The sequence below is a fragment of the Aquila chrysaetos genome, chromosome 3 (assembly GCF_900496995.4).
Source record: "Aquila chrysaetos chrysaetos chromosome 3, bAquChr1.4, whole genome shotgun sequence".
Taxonomy (NCBI): domain Eukaryota; kingdom Metazoa; phylum Chordata; class Aves; order Accipitriformes; family Accipitridae; genus Aquila; species Aquila chrysaetos.
The window spans coordinates 40,276,924-40,293,626 of NC_044006.1; the positions used below are offsets into that span (position 1 = coordinate 40,276,924).

At 42.2% G+C, this 16,703-nt stretch overlaps 1 protein-coding gene across 6 annotated transcripts in view; it reads right to left on the reverse strand.

Annotated features, from left to right (window-relative positions):
• Positions 1 to 39: 39 nt before the first annotated feature.
• WIPF3 (WAS/WASL interacting protein family member 3) overlaps positions 40 to 16,703 on the reverse strand; it is a 36,043-nt gene continuing 19,379 nt past the window's right edge. For 4 of the 6 annotated variants that reach the window (XM_030010131.1, XM_030010127.2, XM_030010130.2 and 1 more), the window contains exons 3-7: positions 7,116 to 7,248; positions 6,350 to 6,478; positions 4,258 to 5,034; positions 2,572 to 2,718; positions 40 to 1,881 (exon numbers count right to left, since the gene is read on the reverse strand). In XM_030010131.1, the coding sequence (XP_029865991.1) occupies positions 1,688 to 1,881; positions 2,572 to 2,718; positions 4,258 to 5,034; positions 6,350 to 6,478; positions 7,116 to 7,248 (1,380 nt within the window). In that variant the 3' untranslated portion in view covers positions 40 to 1,687. Of the gene's footprint in view, positions 1,882 to 2,571; positions 2,719 to 4,257; positions 5,035 to 6,349; positions 6,479 to 7,115; positions 7,249 to 8,707; positions 9,492 to 16,703 lie in introns of those variants that run through there. The other 2 variants (XM_030010132.2, XM_030010133.2) reach the window with 2 other exon arrangements.

Sequence of the window (16,703 nt, forward strand, 5' to 3'; positions counted from 1 at the left end):
CATCCACTTTGCCAGCAGGAAAAGACAGGACACATACCCTTACATACATACTTCATGGCATGTGTATTCACACACACTTTTTTTTTTTTTTTTTTTTTTGCTTACAGTAGAACAACTTTCTTTTTCCCCAGTTTGGAAAAGTTCTGTCTTCTTTGTCAAGTCCATGATCACCCTACCCAGCTGGGCTTCTTCAGACACTATCCTATAAGGATCTATAATCAATAGGAGGTAGGCTCAACAGCAGCCACAGCTCCTTGTCATCTCTTTCCTCTTCATGCTTGATGAGAAAAGGATTGCGGGCCCATCTGTTCATGAAAGTGACATTCAGCTGCAATCTGAGGACAGGCAGAATAGAAGAAGTGAAGAAACATACAAAGAGACTAAAGGTAGCATGTTAGTTTCTGATAGTTCATTGAAAAATGTCTGAATAATAGCGAGAATTTCCAAAATACTTAAAAATGATGATGGAAGGGGAAAAATTAACTACAGGCGTATAATGCAAAAAAAGTTTTCTGAGGTAACATCTGTCAGTGTGATAAGAATAAGAATTGTTTCAAGACTACAAAGAATTTAAAACTTATGCTGTGTTGCTTAAAAAATATCTATCTATATACAATAATTTAAAAGCCTGTACTAACATTCCTGTGGTATGTAGGCCAGTTCAAAAAGTATGATTTACATCATTTTTCCTGTTTATAGAAATGTTAACATTGCAAGCACTTGCAATTCAAATATAATCTCTATCACTGTAATGGGGACCCCTTCTGTTTTATATATTATCTTGATGTTGTTCTTTTTTAATATTAATCCAGAAAGCATCAGAAGACTCTTCTCATCTCACATGTGTTCTTAATGGAGGATTTTTAGAGGGATCTGTAAATAGATAGGACAGGTTTAATCAGAGGAGATAGATACAGTTTTTGGATATGTATTTTGGATGCAGTTCTACAGCAGGGATGCTGCATTTATCTCCTACATTTGAACTAATACATGTGTATATATATATATTGCTCATGCTCTGTAGCCCTTCAGTAAAAAAGTCTTTGATCAGATCATACAGCAGACAATTTAGACTGACTGAGGCGGCTGTGAAAAGTCATGCAAAGTACCTTGGCATGGGAACAAAAAAAAACTTAATGAAAAGTTGGAGATAAATAGTTGATCTAATAATACAGAAAAGACTGGGGTTTATAAAAAACAGAATATGGCCATGAGATCTTACAGCACCTTCAACTACCAGTTTTCAAAGCTGGATAGGTGAACTTCTGCTCCTACAACGGTGACTTGATACTAAGTGTCTAAGTTAAGGGGAGGGGCAGGGAAGCGAAGTTCAGTTACCAAGTCTCTTTGTTATTCAGGTGTGTGAAACACCATGCATAGGATTTAAATCAAAACACATGATGGAAGACATGGATCAAGTCACGTTTCTTTTGTGATTTCGTAAGTTATGAACAAAAAACCCCAACTCAGTAGCTGCCTGTTTATGTGACATCACTGTTTTTAACATCAAGGGCTCTGCAAATTCAACAATCTAAAGAACACAGACTACATGTCAAGCCACATAATTTTATTCTTAGCTACTAAGACTTTAAAGTAATTAATAAGTGCTTTTCATTATATCCTTGGTTCCTGTTACCACTGTAACAAATCCTATTCCTCTCTGTGCCTATGCTAGCAGCCCAGTTCTTCACGTTAATGCTGGTTTCTGTTCTTTATTTTCACTCCCTGTTTTTAATCCTGTTGGGTAATTATCAGATCTTCTCATGTTTATACACTTACCTCTAGGTATCTTGCTGGGATATATTTTCTGAAATGGCTTGAATTCATCAGGTGGGGGGAAATCTTCCACAGAATGGAAAGTAAATTTAGATTCAAAGTCATCTGGGAAGTTTCAGGGAAATAAACATTAGTCACTGTTAGTGACATACTTAAAAAAAAAAAAAAATTACCACAAGGAATTTCAATTAAAAATGCTGACTCGTTTTCCCCTGGAATCGATAGTGGCTTATTCCATATAAACAATCTTGATGAGTACTTCTGTGAGCCATCCAAGTTTTCTGGCTTAATTGCAAACATTGCCTGCTACTAACTGAAGTTAAGCTTCTGGCTGCCATTCCAGTTTTCTGCATTGATGATATTGTGGTAATAGAGGTATTCCTAGGTGGTTTTCAAGCCATTTAGCTATAAGCAAGAATTAATGGCCAATACATCAGACCACAAAAATAATTCTTAGCAGTCTTTGTTCTATGGGATTGAAGCTACTAAATGTCCATGAACTGGTTTTAAGAATAGTAATATAAACACACTACAGCAACTTTTCACAATCTTAAGAAAAGCATGCACTACCTGCAAAATTACTTGTCTACTGGATGATTCAAAACCTTTCTGAAAAAGTCTTAATTTTCTCTCATTATATAAGGTTGTACAAAAATGTTTCTAATGGGTCTAGTTATACTACCCTGTTACTGCCATGAGAAAGTCTCGAATGAGTTTTTGAGGTCTGAAACACACACAGGCTTTTGTACTAAAATTATTAACTAAGGCTAAGAGATCTAATTTAGATGATATTACCAATGATGTGCATATTTCCATTTTTAAGTGGTGGGTAGAGGTCATGAGCTGTAGCCCAGGCTGAGACTCCGGACTTGCTTGTGAGTTCAGTTGTTGGTGATCTTGCTGGTGGCTGTGGAGGTGTGACTAGCTTCCCAGCACCGGTTCCTTAAAAAGAAGCAGCAGACCAGCACAGAAACATCATGACTTAACAAACCTGACAGTAAGCTTTGCACAGAAGTGGAGGGAGTGTAGGAGGAATGCAATATTTGGGGCAAACTTACCCAGCTTCAGAGCTGCTGTTTGTCAAGCCTGACCATGGATTTATAGCATTATTACATTTAAGCCACTAATGGAGCTGGCTGGGGCTTGCTATTTCTAGTTCTAGGAAAAGTCTGACATTCTCAAGTATGGTTTTGTCCCAGTCTGGAGGGGAAGACTATCCTTCCACTTTTCACAAGAACAAGCAGTTTCTTTAAGAGAAAAAACAACAACAAAAAAATACCCACCCAACCACACTAGATGGTATCTCTAAAAGAAAATAATTTCCTGACACCTTAGCAGCTACGCAGTGGAACTACCATTATGCTTGTGCATTTCACTGAGGACTTGCAAGAGCCGTCAAAGTTTACATCTACTGGGCAGACCCACCACAGGAACTGTGTGAGGGGGAGGGAGCCCAAGGCCTCCAAGTTAGCAGCCTCTCAAAACTGCTTCTCCCCCTAGATAACCAAGGGAAAGGCAGGCTAATTTTATGGAAACCTCAAAAGTTGAACCACCATGAGAAACAGGCATCTCGATAAAATAACAGTTCATCAGACAGTACCGGAGCAGCATTAATCACCACCGTGAAGCACCTGATCTGCTGTACTTACATGGCCTTTCCCATGGCTGTCAAAGGGAACCAGTAATCTTTCTCTCAACATGTAGCTGCTAAAATACAGGGTACAGAACATTCTCTTCAGGTGTTCCTTATTATGTAGCCATCTCCATTTCTCAAACCCACACAGATCTAGGCTCATTTTTTTATTATCTCCATTATATCAGAGAATTCTGATCAAAGTTCCTTCTACCCTCTGCTCGACGAAACACTAGCTAATATCCCCACTTCCCGAGTAGTCGGAGAAGGCTTTGGCCCTACCACCTTGATCACGGGACGCGCTGGCCACTCCTCTTTGTTGAAAAGCAGAGGGCTGCATCCATATTTGCCTTTGCTCATCTACGGCTGTAGCTACACCATCGTTGTTTTATTCTCTCCTGTTACGCTTCCCAGCCCATGCCAATATTGCTCCAGACTGCGCGGGTACAGCAGTACAGGGATGTTGTGGGTAGGCTGGCACTCGAGCAGCTGCAGATCTGGCAGACACAGTGGTGGATGCTCTGCTGCCCTACCCGAGACTGCTAGGAGACCACTCTCCTGAGCTCAGTCATTGCGCTGCTGGAGACACGCCAGTGCCAACACAAAACAGATAGACCACAGATTAAACTCTATGGTGCGCGTGCCCAGTGCCAAGAAGAGCCTGACGTCTCGCATGCTTGTTACACGCCGTGCAACCTACAGGTATTCCTCCCACGCGATGGGCCTCAGCCTCCTGCTCCGTGTGCTCTTCGTTCCCCCCCCCTCCACGCTCTCCAGCCACCAGAGCCATTTCCCCCGCGAGCGAAAGGGGGAGAAAAGCTGCCCTTCCTCGAACCTGCCGCTCTCACCTGCGCCTCGGCCGGGTCTCTTCTTCCTGGTCTCCGCCACCGCTGCGGGCTGCGGGAGGCCGGGGGTGGGAGGGAGCGGCAGCGACTGGATGCTGCTTGGCTTGTGGAACTGCGACAGCAGGTGGGGAGACTTGGGGGGCAGCGGGGGGGGCACGTCAGCACTGCTGGCGGCGCTGCTGAAGGCCGGGGAGGGTGGAAAGGAGAGCCTGTTCGCGGCCAGGGAGTGCGCGTGTGGCGGCGGGGGCGGCGGTGCGGGAGGTGGGCAATCCCTTCCCTCCGACGGAGAGGAGGCTGCGGCGGAGAAGTCGGTTGTCCTGCCTGGAAACCCGCAGGGGGGGACGGGGGGCAGGGAGGGGGGGAGAGGAGGAGGAGGAGGAGGAGGGGGCGGCGGGGGCGGGTGCGGAGCGCCTGCTTGGAACTTGGTGGGCTTGTCAGCCTGAGGAGGAGGGAGCGGGGGCGGAGGAGCAGCGCTGGGGGACACCCCCCTGGGAGGGCGCTCGGCCGGAGGCGGGAGAGCGGGGGGAGGAGGGAAGGTGAGGGAAGGTTTGCTGGAAGCGGGAGGCGGTGGAGGCGGGGCGGGCAGGCTGGGCCGCCCCGGGCCGGCTGCGGCTGCGGCTGCGGCTCGGGAGGTGCTGGGAGGCTCTGGTGGGACCGCCGCCCTGGGGCCTTCGGCTGGGTGCGGGGGGTTACTGCTCGCCTTCGCAGCGCTGCTGGTCGGTGGGACGGAGGTCTTGGGAGCCGCTGCTCGGACTCCAGGAAGCTGCCCAGGCCTCCCAGCTGAAAAACAGGTATCCCACCTTATACATCAGGATTTTGTTCACGCTCACCGGATAAAACAGTGCAAGGAGCAAGCTCTTCATCTTCCCCTCCCCAGTGGTTACTCCGAGTGATAAATTATCCCAAAACATCTCACATCCAACAGGTTGCCCCTGGTGTAACAGGGCTTAGGAGGCAATCTATTCCAGTGGGCACCAGGGACTCCGCTTAGTCATACGACAACCTGCTGAGAGACCCTGGCTCCCCTCCCTGTTCCTCAGTTTCTGCAAAATGAAGCAGTTTAAGGAGAAGGTGCTTTTCTGCAGTGGCCTGGGGTCCTTCGTACCTGCCTCATCTGCCCAGTACAGCCACTGAACACGGATGAGCCGTCTGCTTGGAGGAATCGAGAGTCCTAGTGAAAAGGCCTCACAGAACACAGGTAGATTGACATGCATCAATGTGCATCCTTGAAGTTAAGTACTTGCTTAATATTAAAAAAAACTCGTTACATAAATCTCTATCTCATAGAAAAAAGCCAAGTTATTAAAAGTAGTGCCACAAAGGCTTTCCAGAAGGCACAGGTTCAAATGTTTCCTTTTCAACAACAAATGCCCAAAGACTCAGCCTTACAAAATTTATTTTCCCAAGTAAATGTCAAGGATTTTTCACAGAGCAAAAAGGGCATCTCATTCTATAATCACAGTCTGATAGGCACGGTCATAATTCTAAGAACAACTCAAAGTAGCTACTGCAGCTGAAACTGTGTGAGGAAGCCCAGTCACAAGCAGTGATGCACATCTTGGGCTTGCCTTCCAGGACAAAAAAACCCTGCAGGTAGAGCCAAGTTTTGTCTTTCCCTGCAAATGCCTACTTCGCTCTGTGCTGCCTGAGCAGGCACAAGCTGCCCAACAGTGCCAGAGATCACTGCTGTGACTCTGCAAGTCACCCCTCATGGATGCTGGCACTTCTTGAGGTGAAAGCAGCAGCAAGGCTCCCACACATGCCTTCCTCCTGTCTTTGTGTCTATTCAAGGCACAATTAAATGTTTTCATTAAACTAATGTAAAAAGTCTCCATTAAAACTCTGTACAATCTATTCAGTCTCTTTCTTATCCAGTGTAGAGATAGCTAATTATTTACATTTTAAAGAATAGGGCACCTCAGATCTAGAAAGATGATTTCAAGCACATTATTAATTGAGCCCTCCATGGTCACATGACAAACTAAGGGTTCAGAAAAAAAAACAATAAAAATTAATCACTAAAGCTAGCCCCGAAGTACTTTTATCCCAAATCACAGTTCCCCCAGCTATTCTTTCATACAAATGAAGCCCTTACCTGGCATGTCCCTCTGGCCTGCTGGTCTGAGAACAGGAAAGCCACCAGCAAATAAGCCTCCCAGAGGCTGCTGAGAGCCGCCTTTATTAATGGCTGGATTAACTCCATCTCTGTTAGTTCCCTTGGGTTCTATTAAAAAGAAAGACAGGGTATATCAGAAAGTCATTTTCCTTGCCCTCAGACTGCTAAGACTTGGCACCAACAAACGTAGCCAAGACCAGACTTTCCCCTCTTTAAGCAGGCTCAGCAAGGAAAGTTACTGTTAATACAGGAAACTACCATTACTCTCTGACCCACATCTTGGAGCATAACACCCTCTGGTGCTCTTTAATCTCACATCAACAATGACACCAACAAGAAGTTATGTTAGACAACATTAAATATATGCTTCTAGAATTTGTTGGCATTTTTTGTTCTTTTTATCTAGTAAAGAACACTTCTTCTGCCAGAACCAATAATTCCCACCTAAACAATTAATTTATTGAGAAACTCTCAAGGATTTCAAGTGATTTTTTTTTTGGACAAGGAATGTCTGTTAAGGTGATATCCAGTTACAAACTTATTATGAAGTGTTGATAGTTATTGATCTTAGAGCAGGATGCAAGTTTAGAAAGTGTCCCCTCTCCACATCCTAAGGCCATATGAAGATGCAGACCTTTGCTGAACTTCCAACCTGCCCTTCAATTTGAAAACTGTCCAGCTGAGCTCCACAACTGAGGCTTCAGCAAAGCTCGCCCACGGGCCTTACTCAGGAGCACGTACTTACTTTCAATCTGTGGCGCACTGCGGTCATTGATTTGAGTCACCTTCCTTAAACGAGTTCCCTGCTGTATATCAGCTAAGAGTGCGTTTCGTGCTTTTTGGTCTTCCTTTCGCAATTTTGGTACCTCTGAACTTGCCTGTTGACAGTAAGAGCATTAGATGGGAGGTACAGACAAAAACGCATGGTTAGAAAGGACACATCATAAACAAACACGGGTTAGAAGATTTGAAATAAACCATCCTTGGCAGCTGTCATTTCAAAGCCTTTGAGTCAAATCGACAAGAACAGCATTCGGTTGTATAGGAGGCAGGAAAGCTGAAAGTTTAAATATAACACGAATCTAATACTAGCTGTGCTAATACTGTTGAAAGGAAATTAGGGGACATGCTTAAATGAAATGTGACCTCTTGCTTGGCCGTTTATGGTCTCTACCCCACAACTCCAGCTCTGACTGCCTCTCTCGTTAGTTCTTTTCATGCTATTTACGATGCTTTACAACAAAAATTTTATATGCCACCTTAGAATAAACACCTGTTTTATCCACTTTGCCTTAGGAAAAAAGATGGATAAATGAATACTGCACTTATATTTGAATGTGATCATTAACTAATTTAGGTTGTCTCTCTGTATCGGAGTTTTACACTGGTTTAAGTAGACTGTCTTTAGAACAATACCATTATATTTTAGTAACTTTTCTAGCCTAACTAAGGTCCATAAATGGAAAGTCAGATTGTATTTTAAAGTTTTGTAATAAAACAGAAATAATATTTATTCTTATTTCATCAAGTTTCCTGTTACAAAAAAATAATCGAATCTTTAAAAAGTTTGGATGTTTCACTTTCCTGAAGCAGACATAAACCAGCAAAGCTGTTATTTCTAAACCTATCACGTGGTTAAAACAGAGTGGTCTAACAGAGGGGAATCTTCATGTCAGAAGAGCAATGTGCTGCATGTGTCCACAGCTACTGCAAATTCCCGTAGGTTAGCTAACTTCCTAAAGAGAATGAATACCAGAAATGTTTCCATAGCCCTTAATTTTAGCATCATAGTCATAATAAAGCAGAACAATACTGTCACACTTTAAAACAAAAACCCCAACTTGGTAATAGCATTCTGAAAGCAAACCAGAAACTTGGAAATACTTAGCCAGCTGCTGAATTAATAAAATGTCTAACTTGCTAATCCTAAATGAAGAGTTATACCGATATAATATTACTTGTGGTTATTTTTGTACTTGCTAAAAAAAAAAAAAAAAAAAAAAAAAGGCAAGCTAGATTGGCAGAGCCCCACTAGATGGCACTCCAGATCGCTGCTAATGCCTGCTGCATTCCTCACACCTGATGTAAAAACTCGGAATTATAATCTTGTGACTGATACCGTAACCATATATTATTTTAAAATATTAGAAAAACCCCACTGTGTCACACAGTTTCCTAATTTGAAACAGCACTGCCTGCCCCTGTGCTTTCAGGACAGCGAGTTCCACAGCCCATTAAGACAACCCAGGAAAGCTGCCTGTGTACGCAGCAGCGTTAGACCGTGTACCAGCCAGAAACTATTTCCACTCACATTTTCTACAAGCTGACAATACTTACTGTGAAAAATGGAAATACCATAACTGGAACAAGGGTGATTCCCCTTCTCACAAAAGCTTTTTACCAGTATCTTCAACTTCACGCCTCTCTACTCCCACTAATGACTTTGCTGTAGCACGACAACCAGGATCTAGAGGGATCTGATCGAGACCTGTGTTTAAAATTAGATCCAGCAGCTGTCTTTTCGTTTCCGCGTTCAAGTATCCGTATATTATGCCAGCTGTCCACTTCATCTCCCCAGTCTACTTCTCTGAGCAGGTAGGCTATTGGAATATAAAGTCTTGATATCCAAATAGCTATTAGGCTAAAATACCCCACTTGTGGGAACTTACATTTGTGAGTGACCCATGGCTTGATATGACTTTAACATGGCTAAGATATTAATTTGTTCACAATTTGTAGCATAAAAAAGCAGGAACACCATTCTGCAGGCCCATAATGCAGCATAACAAGCTGCCTTTCTCTTACAATGTATCCCCTTACTTCAAGCACAACTCCATCCTGTGCCCCAGCTGTTTCTTCTTCCTCCTCATGTACATAAGAGATACAATCTTCCATGCCCAGCCTGGTGGACTCGGGTGATTGATTAGCTGCTGAGTAGCTTGATACGGATTCTCTTTTTCCGTTACAAAGTCAAGATGGTCTGGGGTGTAATGTTGCCTGGTCGCACAGCGGTCAGAGCTCCTTCGGATTTCTTGATTGCTGCCTGCACTCCCAAGGCCAGTGACAATTCTTGCCAAGAATCATTTCACCAGGTAAGTATCTCACCTGCTCATCTACTGGTGTTCTGCATTTGCAAATTTGTGTTTTCACCATATTGCTTTTTGATACACAATCAGAAGGAACCTCCCTTCGATTAAGAAATTAATCTGGGATTCACACTCATGCTATGCCTGCAATCCATAGCACAAGAACAAATACTAAATGTATAAACTGTATATCAAGAGAAAATAAGAAGAGGAACTCTTATGGGTGTCAAATCTTCAATCCCAATCACATGCAATAGAAGCATTTCAGCAGGAAGACAAATATATTTTGAGTTACAGAGGAAAAACAGCTGCAAGACAAAAGATGTAATTCTTAGGCTACTTTCTACGCCGCCATCTGCAGGGCAGCCTCATTTATTTACAAAAAGGGAAACATCTCAATCTTTCAATGAAAATCAGAAGGGAAGCAGAAAAGAATGTGAAGATCATTTGTTTTATCAGATGCCAGAGCTGCCTCAGGTAACACAGAGTGAAATTAAATTCCATACTTTATTTACATGAATTGGTAAGGGAACGGTGGATTCTCATTACCTTAGTAACCACTAGGTTGTTCTGCTATTATTTCAGACACAAAGAATGGCACATTCAATACATACTTGGAAACAGAACGGAACAAACCACACATGTAAACAGCCTGAACATAAGGGAGCTACTCCATTTTCATCCCACCAAACTCCACTACCTTTGTCTTCAGTGTCCTAAACTACACCCTCAGCTATGCCATTCAGTAAGGTATAGGATCAATGTTTGGGCTACCTGACAGGTCTCCAAAGTACCTGTAAACAGGAAAATACCATCAAATCACAATATTTAGAGTGATGTTCCAGAGTGTAAATCATCAATGAGGGAAATAAACATTTCAAAATTTGCAGGTGATAACTTTGGCAGAGAAATGAATGAGGACAGCATGGTTATACAGAGATATCCAAATCACTGCGACTTGAGGCCATTTGAAAAGAACAATAAACCAAAACGTGCTCCCCCACCGCTGGGGTGGGGGTGGGGGTGGGGAAGAAAAAAAAAAAAGAAAAAAAAAGAAGATGCACAATATACAAACATCAGTTGTAAAACTGAAAATGACTGGATGAGAAGTTCTGGCCATACCTTTAAAATGAAAGCCTGCATCCAGAGTGCCACAAGCCTGAACCTGGCAGTGGACTCCAGCAGTGAGCCTACACGAGCAAGCGTGCCTGACCTTCTAGCACAGTGCTGTGGCAAGGGGGGATAGCACACTCCTCCGATATATTCTGTCCTTTCAGAAAAAATAATGTGAGCAAAAATGGAATTACAAGTTCAGTTCTGGTCTCCAAATCTTTAAAATGATGTTGAAAAAATGGACATACACAGGAAAGAGCCAAAGCGGTATTCAAAAAGCTGGAGGAAAGAGTTCAGATTTTAGCAGCTCAGTCTGGTCTGTCAGTCCTGAAGTCTGTCTGAGGGGTGGTCTGCCTGCACAACACACAAACCCTAACAGGGAAATGACAGTGAGGACTCAGGCAGCAGAGACAGGTGTTTGGTGAATTAACATAAGACACAGCCAGACAAGCTCTGATTAGAAAGCAGCAAGTATGGAAGCAGCGAGACTGACCGTTCCCAGCAGCAAAAGGCTGCGGATGGCAGCAGACTATCGATTTCTTGGTTTTCAGATCAAGGCTGGATCCTCTCTGGCAGAAGTGCTTTTTGTGAAGCGCCAAGTCCTTGGGCCCCACACAGAGCTACTGGCCGACACACAATACCTTGCAGTGGGGAGGTAGCCAGTGGTTAGTAACAGTTCCTTCCAGTTAGGAGTTCTGTGAAAGTGAATCATTTTGTTGAGGAGAACACTGTTTAGACTGTATATATGGACCACACAAGGTTTGGCCCTGGATAATCTTAACACCCTAGACTGGGTTGTATCAGACAAATTAAGAGCCGAGAGACTTTTTTAAGGAAAATGCACTGAAATCCATGGCAATGAGCTCCATTTCTGGGTACATTACTGCTGCAATACTTGCACCACCTTGGGAAAGTCACTTTACATCTTGCAAGACAGATGGGAGCATCGACCTACCCTCTGGGCTCCAATGATACTTAAAATATTCAAGAGGGATACGTGCTCAGTTACTAATATGATGTAAATGCAGAAGGCACCAGGCATTTGAAAAAGTTTATAGTAGTACTAATGATATCTTTCAGATTTTAAAGAGCACACCTGCACACAGAAAAGGGGAAATCCTCTGGACTCCAGGCAGGTAGTTCAGGTCACAGTGGATGCATACACTGTCCCATAAATGGGTTATATTTGCTCTGATTTTTAAATATGCTCTTTACTGAGTTTGCAAAATATTTCAGGGTAGTGTAGATATTCATAAACAAGACAGCTGCAGCAAAAATGTACCTCCAGTCTTCTGGACAATCCAGTAGCCAGGCAGTCATGGACCTTTGTTTTAGAATAAACCCATCAGCTGATGGGAAAAGAGGATCCAGTACTCCAGCTCTATAATAGGTAGGCACCATATGTAAGGTAAAATAAAGCATGATTCCATCCAAAGGCACTACATTCTCTTATTTCAGAGAACTTATAGTATTGAGTATTTATACTCCTAAGGTGTAATGAATTGTATCATCACAGTAGATTCCCTTTCCTGGTCACCTTTTGTAGGAAATACTGGAAATACAGCTGTGTAGAAAATGTATTTATTTATCTGAACTAGATAAAAAACCTGAACCAAAAAAGAAGTCAAAATACATTTAGCTAATCCCTAACTATCTATTTGGTGAGACATATACGAATAAAATTAAAAATCAATCTATCAATTTGACATGCAGTATTTTTTTTATGGGCAAAAAGAGAGCTCTCTCTTTTGCTGATGATTTCATTTATTTCTATGAATCTGGTGTCAATCACCCTTCCTCTCTCCCATGTCCAATTTTTTCCCCCTAGACAAAAAAAAAGGATTCAATGCAGAGATCAAGCACAGATACTGGCAGAAGGCATACGCAGCATGTATTTTAGTAAAAGAGAGTTTGAGGACACCCCTTAACAAACCTTTGCCTTCTCGTTATTTTTCTTTGCCACGCTCAGCCAAACCTGCACAGACATGGGCTGAGGCAAGGGATCTTCACCAATGCAGCATGCAACACCTCAGGTTTAGCTTTTAAGGAAGGGAAAGACGTTGCAGCAAGATAAAGAAGGATGAACAGAAAGCTCTAGGATAAGGGATACTTGATCACAGAGACACCCATTCATGAAAACATGAGTTCCTGGGCCAGTCCCAGCCTTCTCTGGCATACAATCTGACATGATTCAGAGACCAAACTTAAACTAAGAAATGCAAAAGAAAACGTATACAAACATGACAATGGACAATTAAAACCAGCATGTAGAATAGCAGACAGGGCAAAACCAGCAATAATAGCTGCATAGGCAATGCAGTCATTAATGTGACAGTGCCAAATCTGGCCGAAGAAACCATGCATCAACAGTGATTCTTTAATTCAAGGACCTGCAATCAACAGTGATTCTTTAATTCAAGGACCTGCAAAGCATCAAGGAAGAGCCTGAACAACTGGAAATATAACAAACCCCCCCAATATGATTTCTATATTAACAATAACTGGAATTCTAGTGTTGACAAATACAGATTGTTCAGGAAAGAGGACAACAGAGGTGAAGCTAGCTGTGTTACGCTGTACATGCATCGTGTCAGAGATGGCTAAGAATATCGAGAGGAATACACAGCTTGTTTGGGGTTGGTAAATCATCTGAGGAAGGATGATGAGTGTTCTCACCGCCCGTATGGCATAGCAAGGCTCTCCAAGTAGGAGCGCACAAAGGAAGAGGTGTTGAGTGGGTCCACACCCATCCATAAAGCTCCTGCTCCTTTGAAGGAAAGACAGGCATGGGGTTGGTGCTCACAACAGTCTTTGAAGGGCACAGACATAGAGTAAGGGGCCTTAAGGGGCAACATCCTGCTAAAATACCCTTCTGGGAACACTGATGATGAAAAAGAGTGGACTAAGAACAGGGGAGACCTGCTTGCAAGCAACTTACTCCATAACTTCCTTCCACTTAACCACAAGCTGCTGACCACAAGTGTTCCACAAGGAGATCCCTGTAACCATCAGGACTAATGTATTTAAATGAATTAAACTCTTAAAAGACTGCATCCTTTTCAAAAACAGAACTGACAGGAACAAGAAAATATTGACAGTAAGATGCCAGAATATTCTAACAAACATTTACAATGTTGTAACTTTTTATTAAAAGAATGAGGTTGTTTTGAACAAGGTAGAATATGGAAGATGACCAGAAATCTCTGTGTAAGCTAGCCAGAATTACTTCCTTGACATAGCATAGGATTATAAAAGCCATCTCTGCATTTGTAGCCCAACATGAAATCTGAAATGCCAGAGGAACTTGTTTTCCCAAGATCAGTCCACTAGTACTAGATTAGAATTACACCAAGAATTCACGATTTTATATTTGCAGCAGAAGCAGTTTGCCCAGCAGGCAAGAGCACTGCTTTTACAAAGAATTCTCAAACCAGCAGCTAAAGTCTCCCCTGGGAACATGCCAAGAAATGCAATTGCAACAAAACCCAGGAGCTTATTAAAATAATAAAATAAACCCAGTTTCCAGCAAGTCACAAACAGAAGTACAGTAGAGAAAAACATTGTCATCCTTCTTGCATTTACTTTAAGTATGCATCAGGTGTGGTTTCACTCACGCACTGTCAAATGCAAAATAAAATAATCAAAGCAATCCTGCCTTCCAGCTTAAGGAAAAAACCAACAAGTCTCAACAACAAAGCATATGACTTCTTTTATTTTAAACTGTTCATTTATAAAGAAGCTTGTGAGATCTGGTACATGTGAGTTTTGGTTCATCTATTCACAACAGAGCCCTGACCTCTGATTTAAAGCTTTTTAATTATGGGAAACCTCACCATGGTGCAAGACTTCACCTGCACAGTCAATCACAAGATCAGAGCCCCTTCTTGTGTTTCTGCTGTGTAGCATAGGATGAAACTAATTAATTCTTGGCACTTGGTCTACCTGGGTAAACAATGCAATCTCTCAGCCTTCTAGCAAGCTGAGCTTCAAACACTTCCCATGTGAGAGGTCACTCTCCAGCCAACTTTTCTGAGGGAACCCACACAAGGGGACCTGCCAAATAGCTTCCTGGCAGCTAATGAAGTCATTGTTTCAAGAGAATGACAGGACCAGCATTTCATGACTCCATCTACACCCAACTCAATAATGATTAACCATGATCTCAGTCTCCATTGCACAAAGATCTGCAATCTGAACCTGCTGGGTTGAAAAGGTCATTGAGCAATGTGTGTACTTAGATAGGCTGTGTCTACACCAGCCTTGTTCCCCAACTTCTAGCAAGGGAAGTACTGTGCAAAAGTTGTTACAGATCTCTTCCCCGCGTTTTAGCCACCGCCTAGTCCTGGCATTAGTCCCAAATAACGAGGCGTTTCAGTGTTAGCAGAGCCCAGTGCCTGCTCTGTGCTAGCATCTACCTGCTTGAAGTGTACCAGCAGACACAATGGCAGGGACCAAAAGATAAAAAAATAGCATAGCAGGAGTTACTCTCTTCTACATCTATATTCCAGTGCTTATTTCAAACACCACCAGTAATCAACGCCACTGCACCCAATAAAACCCTCTTCATTTTATGTTAGCACCACTCCATCAGACAATGTAAAATCTTGTATACTTAAAGGTTCAATTGCTCCTGCTACAAACGGAGCAGTGGGCTTGTTAACAAGGGTGTACTTAAAGTTTTCCAGTGTGGGTTGCTAAGTTTTTGTACCTGAATGCAAAAATACAACAGAATCAATATGATGATTTATACCTGCTGAGCCATTTAGCTTTTCTGTGGGTATTTAACTTTGTGACACCCACATTTAAACATAAATCCCGGCTGTTAGTTCACTAAAAGAAAATATACAGTAACAGAAGCCACCAAAATGGAGGCACTATAAAATCAAACTATTCTAAAAGTGCTTCCCAGCAGTTCAGAAAGACCGCAAGTCAGATACCAAAAATACCCTGAGACTGAATTAAAAAAATAATTTTGAACTTCACCTTCTGATTTCTAAATTTTTGGGATTCAAAATCCCAAGATTTCCTCTGCATCAGTGAAAACAGAAGTGAAAATTCTTACATAAACAAGAAAACCTGAGGCCCTGGCATTGTAATGAAAATGTCAAACAGCACAAGGCTGAAAATACTGTTGCGGGAGCTGGTGACACTACCGCTGTTTATTTTGTTTACCATAGCAGGGTGCCCAGAATGGCAAGGCCTACTATGAGTAGTGATAACAAAATATTCAACATATGATGACCTACATGTATCACAATTTAATCTCACTCTGTTCTAAGAACACTAGGCCATTTCTCCTACCCAGTTACCTGTGTAGAAGCTACTGATTGTTCTGAAATGCCTTTTAGCATCCATGCAAAATTATGGTTAGTCCAAGATAGGAGAATAGTGAGAAACTAATATTTCTTGCAATGTCACCTTCCAGCCACAGAGAGAAGTCCAACTCAAGTGTCATTATAATTCTGGGTTCTCTTTTAATTAAAAGGCTAGAAGTGTAATATTAATTGACAGATGGAATTTAATGTGTAGCCACTGCGTATACTACAGATGGGGTACTGATTTTTCAGGGCAATATTACTTTGTGATTAGAATCGTAAATTAACCTATTAGCTCACTGCAGCTAGGCTGCTTCTAGTACCTGGGCTTGATCGTTTACAGCTGGTACCTCTGTGACATGCTGCAATTTCCATACTTTTATATGGAAAATTGTACAGATGAAAAACAGACAGCAAGAATAAGAAAAATATGTTTAAATGCTTTCCATTCCATTCAGGCAACATGTACAACACACGATATTATGAAGAAACCTGCAAAACAGAACTCACCACCTAAATATACTAAAAGTGGTGACCTAAGAGATCTCAAGTAAAGCATTCAAGAAGATTAGCATATACAAATATAAGCAGTATATGCCCCTGTACCTGTCCAGATGAAATACACGGAGCAATGCCAACCTAGTATTTATGGTTTTTTTACATCTTCCCCACCTTTCACAGCTCTCACTTACCCTTTCTGTATTTGTTGACTACAAGAGTAGAAGGCTACAGCAGCAACACTAAGAGATGCCATAGCTATGCAATCCCACATATTCCACTATCTGAAAATTAAGTCAAATAAACCACATAAAGACACAG